This window comes from Microtus pennsylvanicus, chromosome 5 (assembly GCF_037038515.1).
Source record: "Microtus pennsylvanicus isolate mMicPen1 chromosome 5, mMicPen1.hap1, whole genome shotgun sequence".
NCBI lineage: Eukaryota > Metazoa > Chordata > Mammalia > Rodentia > Cricetidae > Microtus > Microtus pennsylvanicus.
Window position 1 is genome coordinate 69,256,541 of NC_134583.1, and position 14,091 is coordinate 69,270,631.

Consider the following 14,091-nt stretch of genomic DNA (forward strand, 5'->3'; position numbering starts at 1 on the left):
TCGTTTGTGCCTCCCCGTCCGAGAGCCACGCTCATCTCTCTCCTTCTTTCTTACTCCTCTCTGCTTCTCTCCCTGTTTCCCTTTCCAGAAGAATAGACATAGGTGTAGACATGGACTTGAATGTTGACACCAGGGCTGGGCCAGGCCTTGGTCTTTTTTCAGCGTAAGGGTGATTGAAGCCGCATAATTCTGTCTGTGTCTAAATGATGCAATATGTACCCGGTTATTTAAAAGTCGTAGGGCTCCAGAGATGGTTACCCTTCCTGTCCTTTAGTCATTTATTCCCTCTCTTTTTTTGCATTTGTGGGCATATATACAAGCATTCATGCATGCATGAGTGCATGCATGTGTGTGTGTGTGTGTGTGTGTGTGTGTGTGTGTGTGTATAGGCGCATATGAGTTTGTGGGTACGTACTCATATGTGCACATGTGAGTGTGAAGGCTACCAGTAGATGCTGAGTACCTGTCTCTATTACTCTCTACCTTACACATTGAAGCAGAGCCTCTCACTTGAACACAGAGATCACTTTGGCTAGTCTTGCTCCAGGGATCCCGTCTCCACCTCCTGAGTTCTGGGCTTACAGGCAGGGCACCACACCCATGCATTGTTAGTGTGGACTCTGGGCATCCGAACTCCAGTTCCCACGCTTGTCAGCAAGTGTTTTACACACTGAGCCCCTTAGCGCCTCTCATCCTTCTTCCATTTTCCTCTTCCTCCCTACAGGCTGGCTTCTTCAAACGTCAGTACAAGGAAATGATGGCAGAAGCGAATGGACAGACTGTCCCAGGAAACGAGACTTCAGACCCTCAGGAAGCCCAGTGAGAACTTGCCTCCTTGTCTTCTTTGAACCTGCCCTCCTGAGAGGCTTCCCAGATCTTGTACTCTCCCCTAGGTCAGGCTCAAGGACAAAGAAACATTCTGCGCCAGGAATGCTGGGGCCAGGCCAACTTTGCTCTTTGTGTCTTGTTTGGGAAGGGAGACATGTCTGGTCAAAACGTTACCTGAAAACTCTGAGGACGCAGTCTCTGCTATGACCCAGAGAACCCGAGTAGGAATTCATGCCTAGGAACACATGGGCAGTTCAGTGGCCCCCCCACTACTGATCACTGATGAGCTTTAAGGATAGGGAGTGGAAGTAGTCACCCGCTCTTGTCTGTTTCCAGTTCCTCCCATCTATGTTCAGGATGTTAAGACTGAGCTCTGTTTTCAGGAGGGGAACCTCAGACAGCCTGGGATACTCTGCTTCCGTGTCTTCTTCATTTCTAGTAAAATATTGTTGGCATCAGCTTGTAGCTTTTCTCTGAGACTCTAACCCAGCTTTCTCTGAATTGGCAAGGAAACATCTGTACAACGTAATCAGTGGAGCTGGCTTCTAGTGCCAGCGTTGTTAGCTGGGAAGAACAGTGTCCTTTTCTCTCAGGAGGGACCTTGCTCCCATACAGCGCATGGTCAAAAGAGGCCCATGCTCCTTTTCTGTGTGACTTCTTCTGGGAAGACATAAGCAAGCATCTGTTTACCCAGGATAGAGCACTGGCAAAAGACCAAAAGCATTTTTTCACCCAACCTTGCCTCGTGCACAAATGAGGGAGCTGGCTTAGTTTTTCCATTTCTGACGGCAAACGTGGCATCTTCAGCAGTAGGAACTTACCATCGAGCTCTAAGATGCAGTCAACAGCTGTGGCAAGAGATTATTTTATGACTTTGGGGGCATCATGGACCTCTTTGACTAATAAATCCTAGGGAAGTAGCCTACCGTATGGCTCCCGAGAATGCCTTTCTCTACAAACGCGGTGTGCCTTCATTCAAACTCTTTCATCGCTGTCTTACCACTCCTTCAGATTCTTCCCTGAGTCTGAAGCATTGAGGATTAGCATTATATAATAAATCATTTTTCTAGCCTGTCTTTGTAGTGATTGATGGCAAATCTAGACTCATGGCTGCTTTTGGTGCTGAGACCAGGAGACTGGTGAGTGCTCAGAATTAAACAGGACGCTTATGTCACCCTTTCCAAGCTCAGAGTGGAGAGAATCACAGAAAGAGCCGAAAGAGTGTAAGGGCTGAACATTAGGGAGGAGGGCTGTGAGAGAGATGCTGTCTTATGGGGTTGAGGAACAGTTTCAGTTGTCTGCACAGGGCCTGGACAAAACTGACCTAGTCAATACTCAGTCATAGAGAAGGGGCCTTCCCTGTCCAGGGGAGCTAAAAGCATTCAAAGCTTGCTGGAGGGGAGGTTATTGTCTTCATGTTTCAGTGGTTATCCCCATACCCATGCACTTGCCTCCGTTAACTCAGAGGGTCACAACACAAACGGAAAAGCAGAGCAAAACCACACAGATATAGAACGGGACTTGTGGACGGGGTGGGCTGGTTGTGCTGGGAGAGAGTAAGAGAGGGTGAAGGGATGGATAGAGTCAGAATGTACACTGTGGCACCTCACTCACCCCCCATCTCCACACTTGGAGGCCCAGCTCATGCCGCTTGCACATCAACCTTGCTGGCTGAATTCCCCAGACCCCCATCTGCTCTTGTGCTATCACTACACTTGCAAGCCTAACTCCAGCCAAGCACCTCGTGTGCTTGCTATAGACCTAGATCTAGTCATCAGCTTCTGTACCGGGCCAACCTGAGACAGATGTGAAATCTAGGAAAGAAGTGCGCCTGGCCAGGTATCACTGCAACAGCAGAAGCTATCAGAAAGATCAAGACAGGATGTCCCCACTCAAACCCATTAGTCCCATAGAAAAGCTCTCCAGTTACTTAGGAGAACTCTAGGACACAGAATTTAAAGAAACAATGATGAATGTAATCAAATAATTTCAAGGGGCTTAAAGAAGGTACATTATTGTGAATTAGGTCAGTACAATAAATAACCAGGCCAGCTCAAGTTATATTTTAATGGTTAAAAAGGGGAAACTCACGCTACAAGAGTGGGAGGTCTGACATCCTATCTGTCAGGCGGGCACTGCGCAGAGAGGGCATGCATCTGGGTCTTCCCAGTTTTTCTGCCTGAGCCCCAGGTAGCCACACCCTAACTAGATGTGATTGGTTGATAGAGTTTCCCCATCAGTACAGTGAAACGACTTTGTGTATTCTATCTGACCACAATGCAATAAAAGTTAAAAGAATGAACACATTTCTAGTAGTTACCCAGACATACGGAGGTTAAACAACACATTCCTTAATAGTGAACGGGTCAAGGAAGACATTAGGAAAGATTTCTATTTTTAAGTTTACTTTTACTTATGAATCTATGCATATATATCATATGCGCAGGTTCCAGATGTCATTGGATCTCTGGAACTCGGGTAATAGATGCTTACGGGCCATGTGTTACGGATGCTGGGAACTGAACTTGGATCATCTGAAAGATCAATAAGTTCTTTTAACTGCTGAGACATCTCTCCAGGCCAGGAAAGGTTTTCCTTAAATCCTGGAACAAAATGAAAATGAAAACATAGTACAACAACACCTCCGAGGCACATTGAGAGCAGTCCTCAGAGAGAAATCTATGTCAAACTCCTACATTAAAAAATCAGAGCAAGCTTGATGCACCCCATAGATGTGTAAAAATAAAGAGGGGGGGCTAGAGTGATCATTCAGAGGTTAAGAGTTCTTGTTGCTCTTTCAGGGGACCTGGGTTTGGTTTTCAGTACCCGAATGACAGTCCACAATCATTTATAACTGCGTTTCCGGGAACCTGATGTCCTCTTCTGGACTCTACCGGCACCAGGCGTGCATGTGGTGCACACGCCTTCATTCATGCAGGCAAAACACTCATATTCTGAGAATAAAAGAATCTGGAAAACAACAAATCCAAATCTAGTAGATGACAAGGGATAATAAAGACCAGAGCAGCCCCCGGTCTTCCCACCTCATGGTGCAGACCCAGAATGGTCCTTTTCTGCTGCTCCCATCAGCCTTCCCTAGCCCATCTCTGTTCCTTTGGGTCAGTGGCTGATTCCCACAAACACTTTCTGCTGGGGATTCGCAGTGGCTACATAGGCTGGGCCTCAGGTAGGAGATTCTCACTGTCTTCCCTGCTCTATGTTAGCCTCCGTAAAAGCTTGCCTGCAGGAGCCCCTCCAACCACCCCAAATCCACAACTTAGGGAGTCTGCCTTTCTCTGCAGACCTAGGGTTCTCCTAACCCTTTCATTCTGGTCCCTCCAGACTTGCTCTTGTACCACTGAAGTCTGCTTGCAGGAGCCCCATCTCCTACCACACCTCCACTCCTGGAGAACTCCACCTCTTAGTGTGGACCTACCTCCCTAGCTCTTTTCTCCAGTCCTCTTGACTCTTCTTCCTGGTCCACTGTCTTAGTTAGGGTTTCTATTGCTGTGAAGAGACGCCAAGACCCCAGAAACTCTTATAAAGAAAAGCATTTAACTGGGGCGACTTACAGTTTCAGAATTTAGTCCATTATCATCGTGGCAGGACATGGTGACATGCAGGGAGACATGGTGCTGGGGAATGAGCTGAAAGTTCCTAGATCTTGATCCACAGACAACAGGAAGTGAACTGTGACACAGGGCATAGCTTGAGCATAGGGAACCTTAAAGCCCACCCACACAGTGACACATTTCCTTTAACAAGGTCATACCTACTTCAGCAATGCCACACCTCCTAATAGTGCCACTCCCTATGGGGGACCATTTTTGTTCAAACTACCACATCTACTCACCAACCTGCAGAGGCACCCTCTACTAGGGACACCAAAGGATAGAATACCTGCCTAAGAAAGCCAAGACCAGAATGAATGTCAAGAAATACCTCGAAAGTATAATTCCAGATGCCTAGACTGTTGGAAGTACAATGGTCAGCACTAGGGAAACCAGGAATGTCAATCACACAGGCCTGTCTCTTTAAATGAAGAGATGTATAATGTATTTTATGTCCAGAAGGCTGGGAATGGTGGTGGTCAATAGCCCAGTGACCTTTGTGCTATCTGTATGGCAAAACCGCACCTGGCTCCCCCAATTCTCACAAGCCAGACCGAAGGTGGTTAACAGCCTACGTAGCCTTTGCACTATCTGTATGACCAAGACCACACCAGATCTTCCCCTAGACCCTAAAGATAACACATGTAGCCTCTCTATGGAGCCCACCTTCTTGGAAGAAATGACACATTCTTTAAGAAGTATTTTGGTGTAATTATGCCTCATGTACAATGGGATTGTGTTACAACAGGAAACATTTTTCCAAATCGTACTGCACTTACATACGCCTAAGAGAAACAGCCCAGTGTCAGACTCTAGAAGGCTGAACCAACACTGTTATTGAGTTGTGTTGAACTTCTTGCCTCATGCGGGTGGCTACTCTACCAGCTCTCCTGGTATTTGCAGAGACTTTCACACTAGACCACAGTGCACATGTACACACACACACACACACGAACAGTTAAGACAATATGCCTTCACCTGAACCCTGTAACCCTGACAGGTGGAATATAGCCGAAACATAAGATGAATGACTTCAAAGTAGCAGCTATGAATATGTTCAAGGACCTAAAGAGGATCGAGTAGATCTCGTAATGAAGTTCGTGAAAACACAAACAGTTAAATGAAATAATGAAAACAGTTCAAGACATGAACGTAGAATAACAAAGAAATAGAATAATTGAATAAAACCCAACTGAAATAAAACTGGAAATGAAAAACTTAGGATGTAAAACAAAAACTTCAAAGGTAAAAACCTCACCAACGGATTACAAGACATGGGAGAAAGAACCTCAGGTCTTGGGGGCTGGAAAGATGGCTCAGTGGTTAAGGGCACTGACTGCTTTTCCAGAGGACCCAGGTTCAATCCCCAGCACCCACATGGCATCTCACAACTGTCTGAAGATCCAGTTAGAGGATCTGACACCTTCACACCAATGCACATAAAATAAAGTTAAACCATAAAAAAATATAACTTTAAGCCGGGCGGTGGTGGCGCACGCCTTTAGTCCCAGCACTCGGGAGGCAGAGGCAGGCGGATCTCTGGGAGTTCAAGACCAGCCTGGTCTACAAGAGCTAGTTCCAGGACAGGCTCCAAAGCTACAGAGAAACCCGGTCTCGAAAAACCAAATAAATAAATAAATAAATAAAAACATAACTTAAAAAAAAAGAACCTAAGGTGTTGAAGACAAGGTAAAAAAAATGGATAGGTCAGCCCCCAAAAAAGTATTAAATTGAAAAAAAAAGATCAGACACATAATATCCAGGAAATCTGGGACACTCTGAAAAGACCCAGTCTGCAAATAAGAGAGGAAAGAGAAGAAACCCTGGTCAAAGGCACAGAAAATATTTTGAAGAAAATCATAGAGAAAAGGAAGGTACAAGAAGGATAGAGAATACCAAATAGATAGGACCAAAAGAGAAATTCCCCATTATGCATAATAATTAAAATACTATACGAATGTATTAAAAGCTTCAAGAGAAAAAGATCAAGTCATACATAAAGGCAGACCCATTAGATTAGCACCTGACTTCTCAATAGAGATTTCAGAAGCTAGAGGGCCTGGACAGGTGGTCTGCAGACTCTGAGAGCCCACAGATGCCAGCTCACTCTATTATAGTCAGTGAAATTATCAACCACAATTAATAAAGAAAAACACTTCATGATAAAACCAAATACGAACAGTATCTCTCTACCAATGCAGCTCTACAAAAGGCACTAGAAGGAAAACTTCATTCTGAAGAGGTTAACTTTGCTCATAAAGATAAAAGGAATAAATAATCCCAGAGCATTAAATCAAAAGGGGGGGGGGACTCACATCATTACAACAAAGTAACAGGAATCAAGAAACACTTCTGTTGACAACTGTCAATGTAAATGATCTCAATTCCTCAATAAAAAGACACAGACTAGTCCAAGGACCACCCACCTCCATCCAGGTCTAGTAAGGTGAGCATCCAAACTGCCTAGGCTCCCACAAAGCCAGTACGTGCAGTAGAATCAAAAACCCATTGCCATTGTTCTTGAGTTCTCAGTAGCCCTCATTGTCCAGTAAGTCTGGTTTTATCCCAAGCTTTTTCAGACCCAGGCCAGCTGGCCTTAGTGGGTTCCCAATAGAACATCCCCATTGTTTCTGTGTGTGGGTGCACCCCTCGCGGTCCTGAGTTCCTTGCTTGTGCTCTCTCTCCTTCTGCTCCTGATTTGGACCTTGAGATTTCAGTCTGGTGCTCCAATGTGGGTCTCTGTCTCTGTCTCCTTTCATTGCCTGATGAAGGTTAATATTCAGGAGGATGCCTATATGTTTTTCTTTGGGTTCACCTTCTTATTTAGCTTCTCTAGGATCGCGAATTATAGGCTCAATGTCCTTTATTTATGGCTAGAAACCAAATATGAGTGAGTACATCCCATGTTCCTCTTTGTGGGTCTGGCTTACCTCACTCAGGATAGTGTTTTCTATTTCCATACATTTGTATGCAAAATTCAAGAAGTCCTTGTTTTTTACTGCTGAGTAGTACTCTAATATGTATATATTCCATACTTTCTTCATCCATAGGTCAAGACAGTAATCAAGAAACTTTTAAGAATTGAATGAAAATGAAAGCACAATGTACCCAAATTTATGGGACACAGTGAAGGCTGCTCTAAGAGGCAAGTTCATAACACTAAATGCCTGCATCAAAAACTGGGAGAAATCTCATATTAGTAACTTAACAGCACACCTGAAGGACAATGAGGAGAAATAAAACCAAAAAGAATAGATGGAAAGAAATAATCACACTCAGGGCTGAAACAATAAAAAAGAAAAAAAATAAAAAAGAATCAAGGAAACAAAGAGTTGGTTCTTTGAGAAAAATCAGTGAGATTGATAAACCCTTTGCCAAATCAATTAAAAGACAAAGAGAGAAGATTTAAAGTAACAAAATTAAATGAAAAGAGGGGTATAACAACAGACACCTAGGAAATCCAGAGTCATAGTGTCATGCTTTTAAATGCTGTGCTCCACCAAATTGGAAAACATAAAAAAGAACGATTTTTTTATGTGTATGACATACTAAAATCAAGATCAGATAGTAATTCAAACAGATCCATAACCCCTAGTAAAATAGAAACAATAATTTAAAAAATGTCCAGGTCCAGATGGATTCAGAACAGAATTCTACCAAACTTTCAAAGAAGAATTAATACTAATATTCCTCAAATTATTACACAAAATGAAAATGAAGGAACATTGACTAATTAGGTTTTTACAAAGTCACTATTGCCCTGATATCAAAACCATGCAAAGATCTGGCAATAGAAAAATTTGTAGACCAATATCCCCATGAATATAGATGCAAAAATTCTTAATAAAATACTTGCAAACTGAATCCAAGAACATCGCAAAAAGATATCCATCATTATCAAGTTGGCTTCATCCCTGGGATTCAGGAATGGCTCAACATACATAAATCAATAAACATAATTCACCACATAATCAGACCAAAAGGCAAAAACAGGCAAAGCAAAGCAAAACAAAACACATGATCACCTCTTTAGTTTTCATAAAGGCCTTTGACAAAAATTCAACATCCCTTCATGATAAAAGTCCTGGAGAGACTAGGGATAGAAGGGCCATCCCCCAGTCTAATAATGGCAGTTTACTATAAGACCACGGCCAATATCAACCTAAATGGAGAGAAACTCAAAGCATTTTTATTAAAATCAGGAACAAGACAAAGATGTTCATTCTCTCCACACCTATTCATTAGGTATAGAACAGTAAGACAACAGAAGGTGATCAAGGGGATATAAATAAAAAAGGGAGCTAGCAAAGTAGCTTGTAGCAGGCTTTCTTTTAGGGCACCAAGCAGCTCCCAAATAAGGACATGGAGACTTATTATTAGTTACGAATGTTTGGCCTTATCTTAGCTTTTATTTTAATGTTTCTCTTTATCTACATTTTGCCTTGTTTTTTTTTAACCTTTCTTTCCTTTTGTATGTCTTACTTTCCTGTTTCTGGTGTCTGACTTGCTGGTGGCTGCCTGGCTTTTGGTCCCAGGCATGTCCTCCTCGTTCTCCTTTGTTCTCTTCTCTCTCATTCTCTCCTATTGATTTTTCTCTGCCCTCCAGCCCCGTCTATCCCTCTTCTGCCTAGCTATTGGCCATTCAGCTTTTTATTAGATCATTCTGGTCTTAGGCAGGCAAGGTGAAACAAATGCAACACATCTTTATATAATTAAACAATGCATCATTAACAAGGGTAGCGGAAACAAATGTAACACACCATCACGTAGTTAAAGCAATACTTTGCAACATAAACAAGTGTAACACATCTTTGCCTAGCTAAACAAATATTCCACAACAATATTCTTATTTGCAGATGATATAGTTTTATATTTAAAGACCCTAAAAACTCCACCAGGAAACTTTCTACAGCTGATAAACACTTTCAGCAAAGTAGTAGAATACAAAATTAGTGCACAAAATTCAGTGGCCTTCCTACATACAAATGACAAGCAATCTGTGGGAAAAAATCAGAGAAATAGGTCATGTCACAATAGCCTAAAAAATATCTAACCTCTCTGGAAAGTGATGGCACGTGCCTTTAATCCCAGTATTTGGGTGGCAGAGGCAGTCACGTCTCTGTGAGTTTAAGACCAGCCTAGTCTACAAAGCCAGTTCTAGAACATCCAGGAGTGTTACACAGAGAAACCCTGTCTTGAAAAAAAATCAAAAATCAAAAATTAATCAAACAAAAAAACATAAATTTAACCTCAAAAACAAAACAACGAAAAACTCATCACCTCTAACCAAGCAAGTGAGAAAGACTTGTATAATATAACTTTAAGACATTGAAAAAATTGAAGAAGATACCAGAAGATGAATCTATTATGGTCATGGATTTATCAGATTAGTATAGTGAAAATGGCCATCCTACCAAAAGCAATCTACAGATTTAATACAGTCCTTACCAAAATTCCAACACAACTCGTCACAGAAACTGAAAAATCAACCTTTAACTTCAAATGGAAACACAAAGAACCCAAGATATCTAAACCCATCCTAAATACCAGAAGAGCAGCTGGAGGCCCCACCATCCCAGATTTCAAGTTGTACTGCCTAGCTGTAGGAATAACAGCATGGTGTTGGAACAGAAACAGATGTGTTGATCAATGGAATGGAATTGAAGACCCAGACATAAGTCCACAATATATGGATACCAAAAATACACGCTGGAGTAAAGACAGCATCTTCAGCAAATGTGCTGCTCAAACTGGATGTCTGCATGTAGAAGAATGCAAATGGATCCATATCTATCCCCTGCCCAAGACTCAACTCCAAATGGATGGAGGACCTCAATGTAAGATCAGGTACCCTGAATCTGTTAGAGTAGAAAATAGGGGATGGGTTTACATTCATTGGCACAGGAGAAGACTTTATGAGCAGGGCACTCATAGCACAGGCACCAAGATAAACAGTGAATAAGAGGGACCTCATGAAAATGGAAAGCTTCTGTACAGCAAAGGACACCATCGTTCAGGCAAAGAGGCAGTCTGCAGAGGGTTAGTTTCTAAAATATACAAAGAACTAAAAAAACCCTGAACATCAAGAAAACAGCCCAATTAAAATAGGGTGCAGGACTAGGCAAATAATTCTCGAAAGATGAAACACAAATGGCTGGGAAACAAAGAAATGTTCAGCATCCTTAAACAGCAAGGAAATGCAAATTAAAACCTACTTTGAGATTTCACCTTACTCCTGTGTGTATTTTTGGTGCTTTCGCCCAGTCTGCAACTGTAGCATGAAGCTGTGAAACTTTTTAGTCATTTCAGAAAAGAGAAATGACCACTTAGGGGAAGGAACAGAAATGCGAGAAACACAGGGCAGCACAAAACTGTTTACGTTAGCACGAGGCATGAATGCGACAGCAAAGCCGTAGCCTCCTGAAGCAGAGATATTCCCGCAGCAAAAGCAGGAAAAGCCACAAATGTCTAAAGAAGCTTAGGAAGATGGGCCACAGCTACACGCGGCAGGAGGAACAAGTGCAGAAGAGCATACACCTGTTCTACACAGAGGTTTACTAGTGCATTTAGTCTACTAAAATGCGGGCTGCACCCGGGTCCTGCTGTTGCAGACATTTGGGAGGCTGAGGCAGGAAGGTCGCTTGAGTTCAGGATATGGGGGCCAGGCTGGGTACCACTGGAAACCCTACTGCTGCCCCCTACACAAAAAGAAGATGATTTCAACTTAAAAATATTTAAGTTTTAAAAATTATTGCTTGTGTTTGAGTGTTTTATCTGCATGTATGTCTGTGCAGCACATGTGTGCACTGCCTACAGAAGCCAGAAGAGGGCGTTAGATCCCTGGAACTGAAGATACAGATGGTTGTGAGCCACCATGTGGGTGCTGGAAATCAAACTTTGGTCCTCTGGAAGAGCAGTCAGTGGTCTTAACCACTGAGCCATCTCTCTTGTCCCATTCCCAACATTTCATCCACCTTTCTTTGTGTGCTTCTGTCCTCACCACTCGCTCATGATTGCACAAGAGCCGCCATAATTCCAGGCACTTATTCCCAAAAAACTGTACCATAGGCAAAAAGAGCAATTTCTCCTCCTACCCCTGTGCCAAAGAGATAATTGATTTACATGTATTCTTATATCCTCTTGAGCAGTATTAATTTTGTTTTCTTACTAAGTGGAGTGCGGAGAAGGTAATCATCTGCTTTTTTGTAGGCCATTAGTTAAGTTATGAACTCTATTAAGTTGGAGAAGGGACCTGGGCAGAGGCCTAAGTTGGTAATGTGCTTGCTGTGCAGACATAAGGATCTGAATTTGATCTCTAGCATCACACTCAAATCCATGCATAATGCTGTGGTGGGATATTAGTTAAAGAGGTGCTAGAGTCTTTTGTGCTGTGGAACATTTGTTTAATGATGCAGAGATGTGCTGTATTCTTTTATGTTGCATTTGTTTAACTCTGTGAAGCTGTGCTACTTTGCCATCCTAAAACATGTGATTGGTCTACTAAAGAGAGGGATGGCCAATAGCAAGGCAGGAGAGGAATAGGCAGGGCTGGCAGGCAGAGAGAATAAACAGGAGAAGAAATCTTGGCTTAAGAAAGAGAGGAGAGAGGAAGAGAAGAGGGAGGAGCAAAAAAGAAAGGAGAAGAAGAGGACACCAGGGGCCAGCTGACCAGCCATAAGCCAGCCATGTAATAAGAAAGAAAGAAAGAAAGAAAGAAAGAAAGAAAGAAAGAAAGAAAGAAAGAAAAGGTATACAGAATAGAGAAAGGTAAAAGCTCAGAGGCGAAAGGTAAATGGTATAATTTAGTTAGAAGAGCTGGCCAGAAACAAGCCAAACTAAGGCCAGGTATTCATAAGAAGAAATAGTCTCTGTCTATTTATTTGGGAGCTGGGTGGTGGACCCCCAAAAAGTAAAGAGTAAAAGACAACCAACTACATAATATAATCCCAGTGCTCTAGAGACAGTGATCAGATGATATCTTGGGTTTGGTGGCCAGGCAGCCTGACCTTAGTGTGCTCCAGGTTCCTAGGAGAGACCCTGATTCAGGGCTCCTGAGGAAACAGTGCCCAAGGCTGACCTCTGGCCTCTGCATACACGCACATATGTGTGCCTTTCTACAATGAGCGTGTGCATTCAACTGCACACACACACACACACACACACACATACACACACACAGAGAGACAAATACACAATAAAATAAGAGAGGAAGATGTTTCAGCAAGGAAAAAGGTAGCTGAACGGATGGTGCAAATATGTTTGAGGAAAACACCCCGTCCTTGATCAAGAAAGGCTCGCACAGTGTTAACCAAACAGCAATGCCTGACTCTGGCGGGGGAGGGGAACAGAAAATAAAGGTACCTCTTTTATTCTGAAGTCTCAATTCCTCAAAGCTTTCTGTCATGCTAGGATGTGGGAGGAGTTAAAGATGGGGTCATTGAGCAGTCACATTTCCAGCGTTTCCATGGCAAAATGAATGAGCAGCTGGTTGCTTTTCACACGAATGTCAGAGAGAGAGATGGTCACTTGGGATTGCAAGATGGTCATTTCGTCAGCTCGGCTTTATGCCTTATTAATCTTTTAGTTAGTGAAGCAACGGTTTTGTGGAAATATTGTTTATGGCGCTGCCCTTTGCCCACGCACACACCTGCTGCCCTCTCACCCCTCCCTTTGCTGCCGCCTTCCTGGCCTCTGATCTGATGACTCAGAAGTATAAATAGATCACATCCAGATACCACATGTGAGAAACCACATGCGTGGCCTTTCTCCCTCCTTTTACCCTTCCTTGTTTCTCTTTCCTTTTTCCAGAAGTCCCTTTCCTTCCCCCAACTAGTTCCTTTTCTATTTTTTATTATAGATATGGAGGCGCGAGGGTCAGGAATTCAGGGCCAGGCTTGGCTACACAGCAAGTTTGAGGCCATCCTGAGTTACGTGAGGTTCCATATATTGAGAGAAAACATGCAATATTTATCTTTCTCAGTCTGGTTTATTTTGCTTACCGGGTAGTCCCCAGTTCCACTCATTTTCAGCCAATGATGTAATTTTGGTCTCCTTTCGGGCGCTGTGTATACAAACCACAGAGTCTTTGTCCATTCATCGGCTGATGGCATCTTAGCAGATCTGTGTGCAGAGCCACAGTTAACAAGAATGTGAGGTATCTTTGTGGTGTGCTAACTTAAATTCCTTCAGACCCCTGCCCAGCAGCGGTGGGACTGGAGCAGGTGTAGACTACTTACTGGGTGTTGTCAATGCTGTTATGAGTATGGGGCATATAAATATCTCTGAAGTGTTAAACTTATTTTGGAGATTTGACATGAGGACACACTACACTGTTTCTCATAAAGGCTACGCTGTTTTTTTTTTTTTTGGTTTTTTTTTTTCGAGACAGGGTTTCTCCATAGCTTTTGGTTCCTGTCCTGGAACTAGCTCTTGTAGACCAGGCTGGCCTCTGCCTCCCGAGTGCTGGGATTAAAGGCGTGCACCACCACCGCCCGGCTGGCTACGCTGTTTTGTATTCTCTCTCTCAGTGCTTGTGTTTCTCTGCCTGCTCAACAATACTCATTTACTGCTTTTGTTTTTGTTGCCCTGACAGCAGTCACCTTAGTGAGCCGAATGAATGTGACTCTGGTTTTGATCTGTATTTCTCGAAAGG

At 43.0% G+C, this 14,091-nt stretch overlaps 1 protein-coding gene and 1 long non-coding RNA gene across 4 annotated transcripts in view; one reads left to right on the forward strand and one right to left on the reverse strand.

Moving 5' to 3' along the window:
* The window catches only part of Itgax (integrin subunit alpha X), a 23,442-nt gene extending 21,545 nt beyond the window's left edge, over positions 1 to 1,897 (forward strand). For both annotated transcript variants that reach the window (XM_075972423.1, XM_075972424.1), the window contains exon 30: positions 725 to 1,897. In XM_075972423.1, the coding sequence (XP_075828538.1) occupies positions 725 to 823 (99 nt within the window). In that variant the 3' untranslated portion in view covers positions 824 to 1,897. The remainder of the gene's footprint in view (positions 1 to 724) is intronic.
* LOC142849785 (uncharacterized) overlaps positions 1 to 13,081 on the reverse strand; it is a 13,408-nt gene extending 327 nt beyond the window's left edge. The window contains exons 1-4 of one of the 2 annotated variants that reach the window (XR_012910618.1): positions 12,801 to 13,081; positions 4,265 to 4,335; positions 3,655 to 3,798; positions 3,322 to 3,431 (exon numbers count right to left, since the gene is read on the reverse strand). This is a non-coding gene — a long non-coding RNA (uncharacterized LOC142849785). Of the gene's footprint in view, positions 1 to 2,583; positions 3,432 to 3,654; positions 3,799 to 4,264; positions 4,336 to 12,800 lie in introns of those variants that run through there. The other variant, XR_012910617.1, reaches the window with a different exon arrangement.
* Between the last annotated feature and the right edge of the window lie 1,010 nt (positions 13,082 to 14,091).